Source organism: Dermacentor variabilis, chromosome 4, assembly GCF_050947875.1.
Source record: "Dermacentor variabilis isolate Ectoservices chromosome 4, ASM5094787v1, whole genome shotgun sequence".
NCBI classification, from domain to species: domain Eukaryota; kingdom Metazoa; phylum Arthropoda; class Arachnida; order Ixodida; family Ixodidae; genus Dermacentor; species Dermacentor variabilis.
In genome coordinates, this window is record NC_134571.1 from 35517045 (window position 1) to 35536723 (window position 19679).

The window sequence follows — 19679 nt, forward strand, 5'->3', positions numbered from 1 at the left end:
GAAAGCCGGTTCGGAAGTCTCCATCGCGGCGACCGCACGCAGTGGCGTTCACTAGTACGTATTCGGTAAAGAGATAGCGTCTGTAAACGAGTCTGTGATTTCAGTTTGCTCAAGATTATTATTTAGACAGTAAAAAACTTCTCTCGTTTCGAAAGTACTTACAGAAATGTCCGGGAGAGCTCGCGCGTGGTGTTTTCATTGAGCGCTGACATCAAAACCCATGAGGAGCGCGCCACGTGATCCCTCATACTACGCCAGCGAGGCGCTTCCGATAGATGGCGACTCCGTAACTCCTCGCCGCCAATAACGCAGGAACTTTAGTAGTGGTTTCACAACTAAACTAAACCACATACCTTAATTTTTGTGTCCTCCAGTTTTTTGTGACTGTGGTTACAAATGAAGTGAAAAAAGAAAACACAATGAGAGGAACCATAGAGGCGTCTTATATGCTACGCTGCATAGGGAAAATGTAGATAAAACGAACAAGACGGAACGACAAACCCCTTGAAGGCTTATTTTAATCATTTGTTTTAAAATTTGTAAGTGACTACTTCGTGCAGCTTTCGAGCACTACTTGGCATAGTCAAATTTTCAGAAAGAGGGCACGCCGATTTGATAACTTATGCGCGTGGCCCAAAATTTTAGGAAGCACACTCCTTGTATTTTATTGTGATCGTAGCTTCTTGTCAATTATGGAATACGTGCTGTGAATGGGTTTTTGGTAAGGCGTTTAATAAGAGTAACCTTATCGAACAGCTACGTTTTCTCGGTAAACAATGAACTTTTGTTGTGCAGAGCCACCGTCTTCGCCTGCTGATGTTCGCGCCATGAAGATATCAAGTCGGACGATAGAGATAACCTGGTCGCCTTCGTACAATGGAAACAGTCCCATTCGGAAATACCACGTACACTTTACGAACACAAGTAAGTTCCGTTAACTTGTTCGAGAAATTAAACTTTCACTGTTGATGTACACCCATGTTATTCCTTCGACAGCTAAAAATCAGCGTTATCGATTAGGTGCATAACGGGGGCACCTAAAAAGGACGCACTCTGTTAATGAAATCTCGTTAGAGGGAACACAATGGAGGTCAGAGTGGCTTTCGTACAATCTGATAACGCTTCGTCTCTGCAGGCTGGGACGTCGCCGGTGCAACCTCGCACCTTTCAGTTCCTGGTACCGAAAACAGGGGCATTGTTTACAAGCTGCTGCCAATGACAACCTACCGGATAAAGGTGGTCGCGGAGAATGCGTTGGGACACAGTGCCCCTAGCGATACGCTCGAAGTGACGACCAGTGAGGAAGGTACGGAATGCTTTATTTCGTGTTTTACTTGCTACAGGAGGTGTACACATCACAGTTCCAGCTTTCCTTAAGGTTAGTCGCCTAAAGCTTTGTGAATTTGAAAGTACACGTGTACCTAAATAGTGGGAGTTTATTGTTGTGGTAATAATATTGAAAATAGCTCTGTAATGGGTTTTAATTTCTATTAAAAATATCTTTGATGACTGAAAACAAACCGTATAGGACGCTTTGGCAGTCGTTTTGTCAGCCCGTCAATCTTATTGCAAGCTTTAAGTAATATTAACGTACAAATACACAATTTATATATATTGCCATTGTACGGCACAATACGTTCTCGTTGGAATCATTTTGCGAATCGTTACCTCTTGATCCATCGTTATCGAGTTGAAGTGGTTCTGCGTTGTAACATGTGCAGGCCAACGGAGCACACCTTGAACGAAGATGCATTAGTTCATCGCGTATCATGTGCAAGAGATTGTGCAACGTCCTCAGCCGCAGATGTCTTGCCGGGTGGATGGCGCAAGCAAAACGCTCAATTACCCAAAATGTAGGGTGAATGCATGCGTAACGTATGCTTCTTAGACCTGAAATTGACGATCAGGGCAACTCACACTTGCTGGGAGTACAAAACGAGGAGTGTCTGCTCTCTTACGATTCAGGGCTCTTTCTAAGTTGGTTAAAAGAGCAATTGCGACCTCGAGCACGAATGAAGCCATCAGAAAATCAGGTGACCACAGGATCAACGCTAGTATGCAACGGAAGCTCACGAAGTTTAAGAATAGTGCTTATCCTACCAGACTTATAACGTCCATCACCGAAACATTTTTGACTAGCTTAGGTAACAAAATAAAGCAGCTACAATGGATAGTGAGCCTAAGAGGAAGGTAACCGTGATACCTTCCATGCACACAATTTCACATGGCCTCAAAAAGGTTGGCAGAATGCACGGCGCAAAAGTGTGTGTGTTTTTTTCAGTTCGTTTAAGGATCAAAGGCTTATGCAAAAAAAAAGTAGATAACGACGTAGAAAAAGCTGCGAAAAATAAAGGCGAAATACGGCCTGCAAACATATATTGAAGTGAGTTGACAGCGTTGTCTGCAAAATCTCTTTCGCACGCGGAAAGTCATACACAGTGCAGGCAGGCCGGTGTATTAATATTAGGTTGCGAGAGCACAGGTATGCGACCGAAATGCTTCAGTCACCAGGGCATTTGGTGGCACACTGCGCTCGATGCGGCTTCAAGCCCATCTTCAATAAAACCAAAGCTTTTACTCGCTGCAGCTCTAAAAAACCATGTGCAATCTTGGTAGCTTATTTCATGCTAAAAATGACTCGGGAAACCACGTTAGCACACCGTCTATGGTGCTGGGAGAAGCAGCTTTTTAATTCATAGATAAAGCTATACTTGCCATGGCTAAATTAGTTGTACGTAGATTACTTTCATTTTCGCCTTTCATTTCATGTTTTCTATTCGCTTTCAGTCACCTTGTCTTGTACATGTTTGAAGTGCGCTAGATAATAATAAACAGTTTGCACGCATGTGTGTCAGTTTCGTTTTCGTTATTTATGTAACAGTATAACGCAGTAAACAGAACGATGGCATAATGCAGGCTGAATGTAGACATAAAGTAGGTTTGTGCCGAAGTACGCAATAGTTGCATTGAAGTTGCACATCTTGCAGTTGAACATCTTTTAGGAAATTCTCAAATTGCCGGCGTTGTGAAGGTGCCTAAGGAAGAAACTTAACACACGTAGTTTGGGCATGCTAGCCGTTCTCGCGACGTCTGCTTCTCATAAGCCACACTTCGAGCTACACATTAGAGATCGGCGAGCTAGTTTTTCATTTCCGATTATCATTCAGCGACTAATGGTTTGTTTACATCCGGTTATATTAAATTTCAAATCGAGAAGATGGTACACGAAGCAGCAACTGTTCTGGTGCTTTTACAATGCAGTTGAAACTCGTTTTAAAGAAGTGATCACCACGCTCGAGTTATTTCGTTAAATCGGTTAGTTCGGAAAATTGGGTAAGGGTATTTTGATTCTTCTAAATCTAAAATTGCAGCGTAGCGATACCCAGAATGTACCGCGGCGTTGTATTTGCCGCTAACCCACGCCTGCGCGTGTAAAAATTCCGCGAGGTGACCCAATAGCGCCGCCCCTAGCGCCATCTGGTACGTAAGAACGCTAGAGACTGCCTGCTGAGTCCGTTGTTCCGTGTATTGGTGCGGCGTGCAGCCTCGTCAAAATAAAGCTAGGGCTGTGGCTAGGGTGGCTAGATGTTTAGCACGATAGCGCTAAAGCGCATGCTCGACGAAAAACCTAAAATTAGAAAGAAATCACAGCTTTTTTACTAATTTATTTCTGGAAAAGCTTCGTTAAATTGGGTTTAATGCAAGCTAGTTTCGTTAATTCGGGTTGATGAGAACATTGAACCTTATGGTACTTACCGGGGAATAGAAATTTCTTCGTTAGATTGCGAACTTCGTAAAATCGGGTTTCGTTAGATGGAGTTTTAACTGTATTTCAGATGACAGAGCGTGTTAAGCGGATCATGTTTTTTTTTATCAACCCATCGATGTGGCGAAGTTTTCGCGTTCAACATTTCTCTTGTTCACCATTTGTTTACTTTTGAGGAAAATTGGGCACTAAGGGAACAGCCTCCCCTGCGTGCATGACTGGTGAAAGAAATACGTAGTCGTTCTTTTCAACCGCAGGTAACGTCTAAAGTGAAGCTTTTTGGGTATTGCGTGATAAAGCGTGACTCCCTTTTTTTCTAGTTCTTTTTTTGATACCTGCAATGAGTATGAAAGGAATGAGCATTCCTATGCAAATCAGCTATAAATGAGTAATTTGTGTTTGTTTATTCTGTTGTAAAGGCATGGTAAACCGCAATGGAGCATTCGTGATCATTGTGGCCTAATGTATCTGAACGAATCTACTACATAAATAACGTAAATTAAATTCCCGGGGTTTGGAGAAAGCAACTTCTGTACCTCATATCTGCACAGCTGTATTTTTGCAAAACTATGCGTTCCTACTTGGAAGTGCATGTCCCGAGTGCTGTTCCACAGTTCGAGTTTATGTGATTTACAAGAATGCGGGTGCTTACATGAATTTTTACACAGTAATCAAAGGAAATACTTGTCACTTATGTATATAAATATATTCGCGTTTTGTTTTGCAGCCCCTGGTGGTCCACCGCTGCACGTCAAAGTCGAAGCCACTGGTTCTCAATCACTAAAAGTGACGTGGGAGGTATGTCGATGCTGACACACGTAATGTCCATCTAGTTACCGTCCTGACTCTCATTCCTCGTTTACTTATTTAGAACAAATAATTTTATCGTTATTTTGTGTATTTCAGCCATGGAGTGAACGGTGTACTCATGGTACTACAGTACTTAGAACTTAGTATAATTAGCCCGTAATATTATTGATGGGCGACTTCAATGCCAGGGTAGGCAAGAAGCAGGCTGGAGACAAGTCAGTGGGGGAATATGGCATAGGCTCTAGGAATAGCAGAGGAGAATTATTAGTAGAGTTTGCAGAACAGAATAATATGCGGATAATGAACACCTTTTTCCGCAAGCGGGTTAGTCGAAAGTGGACGTGGAGGAGCCCGAATGGTGAGACTAGAAATGAAATCGACTTCATACTCTGCGCGAACCCTGGCATCATACAAGATGTAGACGTACTCGGCAAGGTACGCTGCAGTGACCATAGGATGGTAAGAACTCGAATTAGCCTAGACTTGAGGAGGGAACGGAAGAAACTGGTACACAAGAAGCCAATCAATGAGTTAGCGGTAAGAGGGAAACTAGAGGAATTCCGAATCAAGCTACAGAACAGGTATTCGGCTTTAACTCAGGAAGAGGACCTTAGTGTTGAAGCAATGAACGACTATCTCATGGGAACCATTAAGGAGTGCGCAATAGAAGTCGGTGGTAACTCCGTTAGACAGGAAACCAGTAAGCTATCGCAGGAGACGAAAGATCTGATCAAGAAACGCCAATGTATGAAAGCATCTAACCCTACAGCTAGAATAGAACTGGCAGAACTTTCTAAGTTAATCAACAAGCGTAAGACAGCGGACATCAGGAACTATAATATGGATAGAATTGAACAGGCTCTCGGGAACGGAGGAAGCCTAAAAACAGTGAAGAAGAAACTAGGAATAGGCAAGAATCAGATGTGTGCATTAAGAGACAAAGCCGGCAATATCGTTACTAATATGGATGAGATAGTTCAAGTGGCTGAGGAGTTCTATAGAGATTTGTACAGTACCAGTGGCACCCACGACGATAGTGGAAGAGAGAATAGCCTAGAGGAATTCGAAATCCCACAGGTAACGCCAGAAGAAGTAAAGAAAGCCTTAGGAGCTATGCAAAGGGGGAAGGCAGCCGGGGAGGATCAGGTAACAGCAGATTTGTTGAAGGATGGTGGTCAGATTGTTCTAGAGAAACTGGCCACCCTGTATACGCAATGCCTCATAACCTCGAGCGTACCGGAATCTTGGAAGAACGCTAACATAATCCTAATCCATAAGAAAGGGGACGCCAAAGACTTGAAAAATTATAGACCGATCAGCTTACTGTCCGTTGCCTACAAAGTATTTACTAAGGTAATCGCAAATAGAATCAGGAACACCTTAGACTTCTGTCAACCAAAGGACCAGGCAGGATTCCGTAAAGGCTACTCAACAATAGACCATATTCACACTATCAATCAAGTGATAGAGAAATGTGCAGAATATAACCAACCCTTATATATAGCTTTCATTGATTACGAGAAAGCGTTTGATTCAGTCGAAACCTCAGCAGTCATGGAGGCATTACGGAATCAGGGTGTAGATGAGCCATATGTAAAGATACTGGAAGATATCTATAGCGGCTCCACAGCCACCGTAGTCCTCCACAAAGAAAGCAACAAAATCCCTATAAAGAAAGGCGTCAGACAGGGAGATACGATATCTCCAATGCTATTCACAGCATGTTTACAGGAGGTATTCAGAGGCCTGGAGTGGGAAGAATTGGGGATAAAAGTTGATGGAGAATACCTTAGCAACTTGCGATTCGCTGATGATATTGCCTTGCTTAGTAACTCAGGAGACCAATTGCAATGCATGCTCACTGACCTGGAGAGGCAAAGCAGAAGGGTGGGTCTGAAAATTAATCTGCAGAAAACTAAAGTAATGTTTAACAGGCTCGGAAGAGAACAGCAGTTTACGATAGGTAGCGAAGCACTGGAAGGAGTAAGGGACTACATCTACTTAGGGCAGGTAGTGACCATGGATCCGGATCATGAGACTGAAATAACCAGAAGAATAAGAATGGGCTGGGGTGCGTTTGGCAGGCATTCTCAAATCATGAACAGCAGGTTGCCACTATCCCTCAAAAGGAAAGTGTATAACAGCTGTGTGTTACCAGTACTCACATATGGGGCAGAAACCTGGAGACTTACGAAAAGGGTTCTGCTGAAATTGAGGACGACGCAACGAGCTATGGAAAGAAGAATGATGGGTGTGACGTTAAGGGATAAGAAAAGAGCAGATTGGGTGAGGCAACAAACGCGGGTAAACGACATCTTAGTTGAAATCAAGAAAAAGAAATGGGCATGGGCCGGACATGTAATGAGGAGGGAAGATAACCGATGGTCACTAAGGGTTACGGACTGGATTCCAAGGGAAGGGATGCGTAGCAGGGGGCGGCAGAAAGTTAGGTGGGCGGATGACATTAAGACGTTTGCAGGGACAACATGGCCACAATTAGTACATGACCGGGGTAGTTGGAGAAGTATGGGAGAGGCCTTTGCCCTGCAGTGGGCGTAACTAGGCTGATGATGATGATGATTATTATTTGCGGATATTATACATTGTCTGTAGAAAGCGCTTATAGAGAGTCACAAATTGAATGCGCTGCCTAAGTCTTCCGCAAATTGGGATAAGAAAGGTCAATTCTAAGCTCATGGTGTCACACCAGAAACATGATAGCAAAGCCGGTAACAAGAAAGAATGAAATTGACGTGGAAAAATTAAAACACCTTGTTTCAAACCACTTGTAGAAAGCGGTTTTTCTGGCACCTATTTTCTTGTAACTTAATAATACTTTATTGTCCAGCCATTGACGTCAACTCGTTGGTTAGTTCTGTTAGTTCTGTTACTGTCGATCTTAACTCTATTATTCGCGGAAGTATTTCTCCTCGACGTTTTCCTGAACACTAAGCTAACTGCTGGTGACAGCTTCACCGTAGCATCATATGCTGTAGAATATTTAGCCCGGTGATATCTATATTACGCAATGACATAGCACAATGAGAAACATGCTAACACTCAAGAAATAACTTTTATAGTTTTTCTTCGCAGTTAGGAGCTCACTTGACTTTGAAGTTACGAGAGAATCAGCAGGAATTCGTTGTGGATTTTTGCTCAACTGCTTTAGTTAGACACTTCATTAACCTGCAGTAACCTCTTCAGCGTCGTCGTTGGCAAAATATATTCGACGTTGTTGGTTAATAACGGAAAACAAGGCCATCTCACTGCTTTGTAGATGTGCTCCACGGACGACACAGCCAATTTTTTTGTCAAATATACGTAAGGCTTCTCCTACGCCCTCGTTTATTTTCCCCCCTCTATTCTCTCTCGCAAAGCCCCCTCGCAAGGAGCTTCAGCATGGCAAAATACAAGGCTACTACATTGGCTACAAGGAGGAAGACCGTGACGACGCCGAGTTCCAGTACAAGAATGTTGAAGCTCTGGAGACCGGTGGTTCACGGCGCCACCACATGAGCCACCTGACCAACCTCAAGCGCAAGACTAACTACGTGGTCAAGGTGCAGGCCTACAACAGCGAAGGGGCAGGACCTATGTCTGACGACATGAGTGCCACCACGCTCGAAGCAGGTGAGGTTCTGACGTTTCTTGGGAACATTAAACATGGGAAAGGTAGAATGTCTTGTTTCCTGTTACCAAACGAGAGGTAGTAGTAAATGTTAACACGTTACTGATCTTGGGTTACCTCGGCCGGTTACTGCCTAGGACAATTCTTATACAAATTATTCTTTATACAAAATTTGGGCTCCTCAAAAGAGCAAGTGTCCTAGGCACTGTCAAACTTCCTTGCTTGCTTGCTTGATTCACGTACTCTCGAGACCACTAACTCTCACAATGTGAGCGTGTTCAAGGGTTATATACTGATGCCTCTAATGGCTATAGGTATGCAGCAAGCCTCTGTAACTTCCTTTTGCCTTGTTCCCATTAATTAAAAATTAATAACTTCTTTTGTTACTTACAGTGACAGGCGTTTCCTTGTAGTGTACAGTGTAGAGTTACATAAGCTGTCGGATTCTCTTCGTCGCTCCACATATTGATATATGATATTTAGGTTGCCAAAATTAAAAGAGGAATATATCAGAACGGTATCGTCTGGTTGTATTCCTGTTGGAAGCGTAATATGACTTAGATGTGCGTACTTCTGTAAGTAAACTCAAAAGAGGAGGTTGAAATTTGTGGGTGATTTTCATTTAAAGTGAGATAAAATGCAGTTACTCCAGTAGGGCCTGCAGAACGCATGTACCAAAGTCCTGGCAAATTTAGACACGTATTCCGGCTTTCAAAACAGAGCTTTTCATTGCGAACAACCGGTGTCAATTCATATCGTTTTGCTCATTACGGTACTCCTTTAAATGGAACGCTAAGTGAGTATTCTTTCATTGGCCACTGCTGCGGTGCGACTGAAAGTCAAGTAGAATATACAGTTGTAAAGAATATACATAGCGTCTCATGACATCCATTTTTATTCGAGGGGAAGAAATGTTGCAGATGTATTGTTTTTGACATTATTGTTACTTGAGGTGATCCCTTTTAGAGCGGCCCACACGGTACACGCTTTTGTTTGTTAGCGGAGCCTGCGGTTGCCGACCAGTTTCAAGTTCTTCATGTGCCTTTACCAAGCAATATGCCTACCTGATCCAAGCTGGGTATAACATGTATTTCCTCATGATCAACCGGGCACATTGTCTGAGTTATCAGACCTGATTTGTGAATGTGATGTGCACCACTATGTTTGCAGAGAGCTCATCCTCCTTTTCACCATTTCACTTTTTTCTTTCTCTGCGCTTAATTCCATTCTCCCTGTGTAGGCCAGCAAACGAGACGCCCGTCTGGTTGACCTTCGTAGTTATCATTTTCTCTTCAGTTCTACATGTACCATTGGATGCCAAGCTGTAAAATATATTGTCACTTTTGTTGTATTTTTTGCTAGTACCACCGACATCACCGGCGCTGATATTCAAGACCAGCACAACGAGTTCGGTCACCGTTGAATGGGAACGTTATCCAGATGACATGACAGTAAGAGGTAAGTGATGCGCGTGTCAAAGGGAAAAAAAAAGCTAAGAATTAGAGACTTCTCAAATTACTTTCTTTGATGCCTTTTTCAATCTTCAGCTGTGTAATGGAACCACGAGGACAGGCAGCTGAGTGAACAAATGTATACTGGAACCGATGTAATGGGACATAGGTATTGAGCCGTGTGGCATGTTTTGACACGCGAAACTGCGCTCGAAAAAGCTAGGAACTGAGTTAACGACGTTGGTAAACGAACGACCTGTCGGTTTAGGGGCAACTGGGTTTGATTGGCTTACATCAGCTGCAGCATCCACTTTAGTGTCATACTATTATGCAGCATAGTATGGCAATAATGGTCAGCATTTTTCGGGGCAGCAACACCATATGTTGGAAGGCAACAAATCAAGTGTTGCATTGCGAACGAAGTCACGTAAAGAACATAAATAAGAATAATTGTTACCGATATCAAAATACGATGTCAGAGCTGATTTTATGCGTAGACGCCAAGCTTGTTAACACAGTTACAACAGTGCGGTAGCCAACATGGCGCTTCTGTGGTTAACACCCCCCCCCCCCCCCCCCATGCCTGCCTTCTTTCTTCAAAAAACAAAAAAAAGCCACTAGCAGTTCAGTAAAATATCCTCCATAATTTATGCTACGTATCCACGTCCAATTTAAAATAGCCGCATTTGCACTTGACTTCACACTCCTTCCACGGTGTGCCAAAGCCGTTGAGAAAATATTCATAGGCTGAATGATAACGTGCGTGCCTCTCTATAACACACACACGCTTCATTTCTCCTATTTGGTGTCTTCAAGAACTTCCCTTCAAATCAATGAGTCTATCACCGGTGTCATTGTTCGTCCACGTTACAAGGTGCGCTTGCTGTCAGCTAATCGAACGCAGAATTCGGGACACCATTCGCGAAGTGCACAGAAATATTTCTGTCGGTGTCTTCGAATTAATTATTTGCCGCGTACTTCGTGTGGTTTATGAAGATTATTAGTGGCGCTGGCACCTTATATTACCACTAACGATGTAGTCGGAACGTCACTTTCATTTATGACGTCGCGTTTGCCATTGAATCGGATTTGAAAACGAAGACAAAATGGCAAGACAAGCGCCGCTTCCTAAGTTAAAGGCGTTCTTCAAAATTCCTTTGTTTTTCGAATAAATTCCTCTTATAACAGTGGGTTTCCTGCTTTGCGTTCCGTGTCAACCGGCATTTTTTTTAATAGACTCAATTTAACAATTTCAAAACTGTTTTATCAGTTTCATATAACGCTTTTTAACCGATGAAATGTGAACTGATTAACTGGACAGCATCGTTCCGAGTTTACTGTGTGCCGAAGCCATAATTCCAGGGCCCTGCGTCAGAGTTTCACGGGAGCGGGCGCACAAGCATAATTCCGAGTTACACTATGGCTGGCGGGCGGGACATGTGCACCACAACCCCAGACGGGTAGACCAGGGCTATCGGGGAAGCTAGCGGTACTACAAAGCTTGGTTCTCAATGTTTTATCTGGGAGATCACATCGCAGAAATGAGCTATATATTATGGTCTTATAACCGCCTATAACCGAATCATAAGCGGTCGACATAAAAGAGAGACAAGGCCTTCCGGGATGAATTAGCGTACCATGTAGTTTGCTGCTTAATGTTTTTCTATTCTTTCTTTATTCCTGAGGGGAAAAAAGGTGACGCCAAAAACATTGTCTTTTTGCGTTTGATTGCAACCGCTGTTGCGTCGCCTAACCGTCCCCTAGGCCACCTTATACTCTTACGCTTAAGTACCACCTTACTCTTACATAGAACCCTTTACTCAAACTTTATTTCATTTTTCCTTTATTTCTTTTTTAGGATGTCACACTATCCAGAATCGGCCCATATATATATATATATTTTTTTTTGTGTGAAGCCACACTTTCAGTTCCTGTTATAGGTCCGCGCAGTTTTAACGAGCGCATGTGGGTTTTATTTTTACCCTTTTCCCCTAATTACGAATTATTACTCTGCTGAGCCCGAGGTCGCGGTATCGAATCCCGCCGACGGCGGCCGCATTTCGATGGGGGCGAAATGCGAAAACACCCGTGTACTTAGATTTAGGCGCACGTGAAAGAACTCCAGGCAGTCCAAATTTCCGGACTTCCACACTACAGCATGCCTCATAATCAGATCGGGGTTTTGGCACAAGAACCCCATAATTTAGTGTTTTTTATAAATTAATACTCCTCCGTACGCAGCTCTACGCTAACTTGGTACGTCTTCTTCGTTGAAGCTTCATTTTGACGCCGTTTTCCTTGTCCTGTGTGCAGTAGAAGGTCTGAAATTTTCTGATTTACGAGATTAAAGAGTTTAGATGACCCGATACCACGATCGAGCCCCAATTGGATCTGAACTCACCAAAGAAGACGTAGTCATCAGAAACAATTGAAAGCTGTGGTTTTCATACGACGGCACATTTAAAACTCTCGATACTCGGCGAACACAAAATTAAAATGGATCTAATTTACAAATTAAGATTCGCACCTCACAAACGGCGCGCATTATTCCCTTGCCGTATTTCAAACTCGTATATTTGTGTATTGCGCGCGAATATCGCAGTTCTTTCTGTCCCGCCGTTGGACTAGATGGCGCCATCGTCGCAAAGTTCGTCGATCGATTCTAAGTGTCGCTTTCGCCCGCATCGTGTAGATGGCGGCGCTAGTCTTTACCGCATCCATGGTGGTAGTGCTTTACCTTCTTTGTTCTCATCACCGTTTTGAACTTAAACAGACAACATTGTCAATCGCAGACCGCGTTCGGGGGTTATAAGTCGCGTCCGCGGAATTTGCAATGCACTTGATGTAAGTAAACTGCGCTAATAGTTCCTGCATTCGCGCTTAGTACCCACGCAGTTCGTTTTCTGTTGAACTAGGTGGCGCCCTTGTACCGGTAATTATTGATTGGCTTCCAACGTCGTTTTCTGGGGCTGCTTGCAGATGGCAGCTCCAGTCTTTTGCAGTGGATCTTGCCGTTCGCGCGAACTTCGGAAGGAAGCGAACGATCTAATGCAGATTTGGCCGCCCATTTTACAAATCTCAACGCGAAACCGGTCATAAACATGCATTTTTTTATACAGTGAATTATGTAGCAACGAGAATTCGAAGAAATGTCTCAGCTCTCACGTCAGAAGAAAGATTTTAGGTTACATAAACAGTCAATGGCGTAGCCAGTTGGCACACCGGGCACGTGCCACCCCCCTCTCCCCCTGGAAATTTCCGAGTTATTATGAGTACTCAGCCCTGTTCTCCCACCCTCCCGTCTCTGGTCAAGTGCACAGCCCGCAAGTAAATTGCAGGCTTTGCCACTGCAACGAGTGCAAATAGGAAGCACGATGTTGAATAGGAACCGGAAGGAACATTTGATCAGCACACTTGCTCGAATCAGAGTTGCGTCACATGTTTGATGCATTGATTTGTTTTCAGAAGAAATTATTATTATTTAATTTTTATTTATTTTTTGCACTTAGAAGCACTGCGCGAATTGAAGTGTTGCAGTTCTGCTGTTACGACACATACGTATTAGCCACACGTGTCATTACGGGGCTAAGAGAAAATGACTTCTAGCGTTACACTCAGTTGTCTACATGAAACAAGTCCAGCAAAAGAATCGATATTGACGTGTGCACTAGGAAGCCACCGCTGCGCTTTAAATTATTATTGCTTGATTTAAAATAAATTTCATCCAGATAACGATAATTATTTGAGTGTTAAAGGTCAGATTTAGGACTGTCTTGAATATCCCGTGTACGTGATCTTGTTAATTTAACCTTGCCTAGTATTGAAGATGAATGCGGCGCAAAAGAAAAAGAAAAGCAATATCATATGTGATTAGGAATTACGGAACATAGGAACTTCGGCACGTATTATGAAGCGTAAAGGTTGCTAACTTCATATAATCAATGACAGAGGCTGGGTTTCATATTACATTATTCCTTTCAGTCACGAAATATGATGGACTGCCAATGAATATGTCAGAGTTACGTAATTTTGTTCCAAGGCACTAGAAACTCTACCGAAGGAAAGTCAAGGTAAAAAGGATCATTGTTCTGCATTTTTCGTTTTCATTAGAAGGTTACGCAAGGGGCGCGGTGCCTGTTTCGCCTGTTGTGATGTGTGACAATGTTCTTTGCACTCCTCGAGCCGAAAAGGACAGCGCTCTCCTTGCGCAATCGTCTGCAATCATCATGATGCCGACAGCGCAATGGTAAGAAGTGGGCGCATAGCGGGAAGCACAGGGGCATTATAGGGCACGCATGCGCAATGCAATATCTCGACAGAAGGCGCTCGGTTTGTTGAAGAGTGTTTGTTTTAACGCCGTTTGGCACGTGCCCGCAGATCCCGCATTATTTTGTCCCCACCTGTGCGTCCGCAGTAGCGAGGACGAACGCGCGGCATGCCAGGCGTAGAGCTTGCCGTAGAACGAATTCGTCATGGGTTTCAGGGCTGTTTCCTGCGGTCGCCGCTGTTCGGGGAGACCAATGAGGAGCGACCGATGCAATCCTGTGGGCAAGCGCCGCGAGAAACTATCATCCTCTATAAGCATCGCTCGTCTTAGTGGCAGTGATCCCTGCCGAGAGGGAATGTATCACGTGCGTGCCGTAGCGGCAAAGGCGCCCTCAAGTGTAGTGATGTCAATGGTCACACTTTCTGCCACCTGCGACATGCAGCGCGCCTTTTATTGCGATATGGATAGCTATAGGGGCTTGTTGGTACGGCACATCTTTTTTTTTACTATTGAAATGAATATTAGGAGAGATTGGTGCCTTTATGGTCGCACCGGCTACTCCTTGTCACTTGGCAAAGGAAACGAATTTGCGTAAAGAGGGAGAACAGCGACACGAAATATGGCACTCAGTAGAACACTGGATGAATAAAAAATATACAGTCCAACAGTACATCAGTCGCAAAGTTCTGTGCATTAGTTCAGTCCACGTACACATATATAAAGTCAGATATTTTGTACAGCCAAAACACACAACACATGTAATGCACTCCAAGTACAGAACAGAATTATACATATTGCGTAAAAGCTGCGATCACCACATAAACCAATTATGAACCACGGACAACGTTTGTGTTACTCATTTAGCGTATTCGGATCATCTGATACCTAATATTTTCCCAAAATGTTGATGTCCTCTAAAAACTTTTTCAGAGCAAGAAGCGCTCTTCTTTGAAGGCCCGAAATTGGCCATGGGCCCAGTATCTTTTTTAAAGTGAATGGTCTTCTGTCTAACATCAACAATTTTGCTTGCAGTACCCTTCTTTGTGGATCGTATTTCGTGTAGTCGAGAAGAAGATGATTCACATCTTCGTCTGGATGGCCACAAGAACACTGCGGACTAGAGACACGTTATATCTTATTTTGTTCGAGCGCAACCTGAACAAGGACAGCAAAAAGACACATCTGACACACACAGCGATGTGTGTGTCAGATGTGCCTTTCTGTTGTCCTTGTTCAGCTTGCGCTGCAACAAAATAAGTTATTGCGATAGCAGTTATGTGGACACTACAGGCGCATTTCTGCCGTTAGCGTCGGCGTCGCCCTGAGGTTCCGTATAAAGTCCAAGGGCGATAAAATCATCGCCGCGCGCCGTATGCTGTATGTGCGAGTGAAAGCGTGCGATGGTGAGCCGGCGATCGCGGCTCAATCTCGCGCACACAGTGGACGGAAGCCGGGAGGCCGCGCGCTGCCTTTCGCCGCGCGCAAGGCTTCTGGGGGAGGCTAGGGATAGGGGCCGCGTTCTACTGCGGGTGGCCCGGGCGGCCGCGCGCGCCTGGCCGGGCCGCTGTGTCACGAAAGCCATCAGCGACGGGTACAGAGTCCGCGCTGGGCTGTATTTTCGCGACTTAGTTCGCGTTGATGCTAGCGGTTGCGCGAAGGTCAATTCGCTCGCTGCTAATGCTGCTGCTGCGTTTCCTCACTGAAGTGTTTTGGACAGCGAGTTTTCGCGGTCATTGAGTTATATGTGTTCATGTTTGCTTGTGCGCGCGTGAGACCATGCTTGTTAATTTAGTTAGTATGCCGATGTTTACAAGTTGATACGGGCGATAAAACGACTATCCTTGCTTCGTATATAACTAGCTGTCCACTAATTTGCTGTCGCACTCGATGCTTCGTCTTTCATGAGAAACTGCGCCTTTTTTCCCCTCAGCACATCCTAATGGAATGCGAAGGGATTCAGCCAATTAGAACCGTATGTACCGTACACGTTCCAGAAGGGCTTCGGTTTAAAGTGGACGGAAACGTCGACCGGTCAGCAGTCGAGATAAGCAAGAGACGTTTAGAGTATTGGTGGAAAATAAGCAGGGAAGAGATTTATGGCGACCGGGTCTCTTACAATCGTAGCGAACGGTACAAGATAGATTTAAAAAGAAAGATTAAGCAGATCTATACAAAAATGCTAGATAAAAGACATGTATAGTATACCTGAATGAATAACACGGGCTAGGTGGCTGTTTATCACCGCCTCGTTTCAGAGGGCATACCATAAAATCATCGTCATCAGGAGCAGCAGCAGCAGCATCATCATTCCGCTAGTTGGACGTACCTTAAAGCTTTCAGTAAAGCGGTCATGTACGGCAACAGCCAGCACACTGAGTATGAATACACAAATGCACGCACCTTGACTGAACAGTCTTGAAGGGTTCATTAAATTTTTACCTGTCATACTTTTGTGCTGTTCTCTTTTGTTTTTCCTCTCATCGCACAGACTACGTGCTGCACTATCAAGCCGAAGGGGGCGACTGGCAGCAAAAGGCTATTAGCACTAGCTCGAACAAGTTCACGCTAGAAGGACTCAAGTGCGGCTCCCTCTACAGTTTCTACATGACTGCAACCAATAGCCTCGGTACTGCAGAGCCACGTGACATCATTTACGGCAGAACCAGGGGCGCAGGTGGGTGGTTGCTCATCTAATATCACGAGCGTGAATGTCAGCTAACGTTATTTCTGGGTAACCATATGGAAACTGCTCTGTTCGGTAGTTGACTTAGGTGGTGAAAAAAGCGTGTCCTAATACAAAAGGCCCAAAATAAAGTGCAATACATCAGCCACATTCTGTATTAAGTCGTTCTTATCTTCGAATTTGTGAATCAACGCCAACATTTTTTTGTTGTTTCTTTATTTCTATTTGCCGAAGCTCAAGTCCGATAATATCAACTTTTCGTTGTGTTAAAGTTATGGTGCACTGAGCAGCTTGTGTCTATGTTGTATAAACTAAACCAATGGTTTAATGCGCTTTTTTGTTTCACTGCGGCCGCAGTTAAGTGCTTGAAATTGGGTTTCTCTTGTCCGTCCCGCCACATACCTCCATTCTTTTCCGCCGTCTACGACTGACGTCATCATCGACAACAATTAACGACGATCTTTCTCGTCTTCGGGCCACCTCGTTATCCCCAGCTTCACCATTCGCCGCAAGGTGAAGAAAACCAATCCACAACCAACACCACCTGGATTCGCACCCATCTCACAATGCGGATATTGGAGTTGGGCGAGCTAACCACCGCGCTAACGCGCAACAGCCCTGGGCAGTTAGCATATCGTTTTGTACTCCTGTAGTTTTTTCATTCTGGATTTTTTTTTTACTTTGCTGCATTAACCCACGTCTTGTATACACTTACTTGTGTTATTTTTGAACCGAGGGTCCCGTCTGCATACTTTTGTACATAATGATCGGTGTTGAATGCATAATGAAACTGGAACTCAAACTGAATATATGAGTGGAAAAGCGATTAGGTACTTCTTCATCTTCCACGCTGACTGTGCACGTTCGTGAGAACAGTGTCGGCGGTACATGCCAATGATGATGGTTTAGCTTTAAATTTAGCACACAGGGACAATCGTGGGTACACCGATATTCAGGCGGCTGGTTGGAAACAACTTCGAAAGCATCTATGGCGTGAGTGCCAATAACGACGTAGCAGCGATGACATGATGTAGTTTACACAAAAACTCTCAGGATACACAGCCGCCAAGCGCCTCATATAACAGCACTGCTATTTTACAAAGGGGGGAGGGGGAGGGGGGGAATGCGCTGAAATCTCGTAGGTGGCTGGCATTGCATCACTTCACTTCTGACATCAGTTGCAACCCAAGTTGTGACCCAAAGTTGATTAATCCCCAGACGGGGGCTTCGAAACGACTCTCAGTGCTTGAGGGGCAAGAAGCCTTTGGATAGATGGGTAGACGGTTGGATGGATGGATGGATGGATGGATGGATGGATGGATGGATGGATGGATGGATGGACTTTATGAGCGTACCCTTTGGAAGGGGATGGTCGGTTGCGCCACCAAGCTCTTGTTATTTTATTGCCTAATGTCCTACCTAGATTAAAAAAGAAAAAAAGAGAAAAAAATCCACGATGAATTCCCATAACCAAAGTTTCTGAACCCCTATTGTGAACTTTGTTTTTCTATGCCTCCGTTGTTTGACGTTTCCCTACTTTCCTCCCACCAATCTTCTGTATACACCTTTAACGCAGCGACTTCCTGCTTTACTGGTGGCTTAAATATTGACTTGCACAAACAGTGAATTAGAAAAAAGAAATTTATGAAAATTTTATTACAGCGATGCTTCATACCTCTACCGTGCAACGAAATGTTCATGTCGTTGGCGTGGTAAGCAAGTAACTCCCCATGCGCGGGCCGATCCCGAAGATTGTGCGATGCCGGGCCGACCCGCGGCGGAAGTGACGCAGGCGTTAAGCACTCTCCATATGTTTGCCGATCCCGAAGACAGTGCAATGCCAGGCCAAGATCTACGAACAATATAGCCTCCATAAAGCTATATACTTGAACTTATTGAATATAGTCTACTTAGACATTGGAAATCTGAGAACCCGCCGTGGTTGCTCAGTGGCTATGGTGTTGGGCTGCTGAGCACGAGGTCGCGGGATCGGATCCCGGCCGCGGCGGCCGCATTTTGATGGGGGCGAAATGCGAAAACACCCGTGTGCTTAGATTTAGGTGCACGTTAAAGAACCCCAGGCGGTCAAAATTTCCGGAGTCCTCCACTACGGCGTGCCTCATAATCAGAAAGTGGTTTTGGCACGTAAAACCCCAAATATTATTATTAAATCTGAGAGTGCTGCCCAATTCTGCCCATGTACGTATATTGAATTGCTCGACACGTGTTACTACGTCTTAGACAAAGGAGGTTCCGCACACTGCGAAAAATATAAAGCCCCAACTTCCTTATCTGATCCACAGTTTTCTTCCTGTAACGTCGCACAATTTATAGCCATCATTCGAAATTTAAATATATTCTTCTTTTACTCAAATTTGTGCTATAATTTAGCACCTTTTACACGACCGCACATATCCACCAAGCCAACCACCCAACAACCGCTAGTCAACTGCCCAGTTCGCTGCAGTGGGCGAGCGCATTTAATTTATGAAAAGCAGAAAGAAAAAAAAAATAGCATGGTCGTTGCAGTTTCTGTATATGTACTTATTGCTATCATTTTAACGTGTTCTTTCGCCTTTCAACAGGATTTACTCCATAGTGGTCCTCAAAATGTATACAGCTTGGAATAATCCACCCATTTCTCAGTCCCGCATAGTCTAAAATGGTGGTCTCTCATTTTGTTTTTTATTATTTATTTTACTGCCTCCTGCGTTACTCTTGGTCTATCCGCCTTAGTGGGCAGCGCCATAAACGCGGATCATCATCATCATAATCATCATCATCGTCGAGAATATGGTGTCCATTGTGGGAGAATGCTGCCGCAGTAAATGAGTTCAGAGTTGAAGGAATCGCTGAAGTCTGATGCCTTTTTATTACGTGAACAACTGCGCAAACACATTTGGTTCGTAAGGGGGAACGTCGGTATCAACGGTGTGGCATACTGCACCTCCTGACTATTTTTGATCACAGTTATGGAGTTGTTTGAATTATCTTTCAAGATTTCACTTTGCACACGGTAACACAAAAGACAACAACGAACGATACATTGTGGATCACAGTAAAGTCGCACGATG

At 44.2% G+C, this 19679-nt stretch overlaps 1 protein-coding gene across 1 annotated transcript in view; it reads left to right on the top strand.

The window, feature by feature from the left end:
- The window catches only part of LOC142578930 (cell adhesion molecule Dscam1-like), a 348188-nt gene that overhangs the window by 304497 nt on the left and 24012 nt on the right, over window positions 1-19679 (top strand). Inside the window, exons 16-21 of the mRNA XM_075688636.1 lie at window positions 796-924; window positions 1136-1306; window positions 4494-4564; window positions 7954-8206; window positions 9567-9662; window positions 16411-16596. Of these exons, the coding sequence (XP_075544751.1) occupies window positions 796-924; window positions 1136-1306; window positions 4494-4564; window positions 7954-8206; window positions 9567-9662; window positions 16411-16596 (906 nt within the window). The remainder of the gene's footprint in view (window positions 1-795; window positions 925-1135; window positions 1307-4493; window positions 4565-7953; window positions 8207-9566; window positions 9663-16410; window positions 16597-19679) is intronic.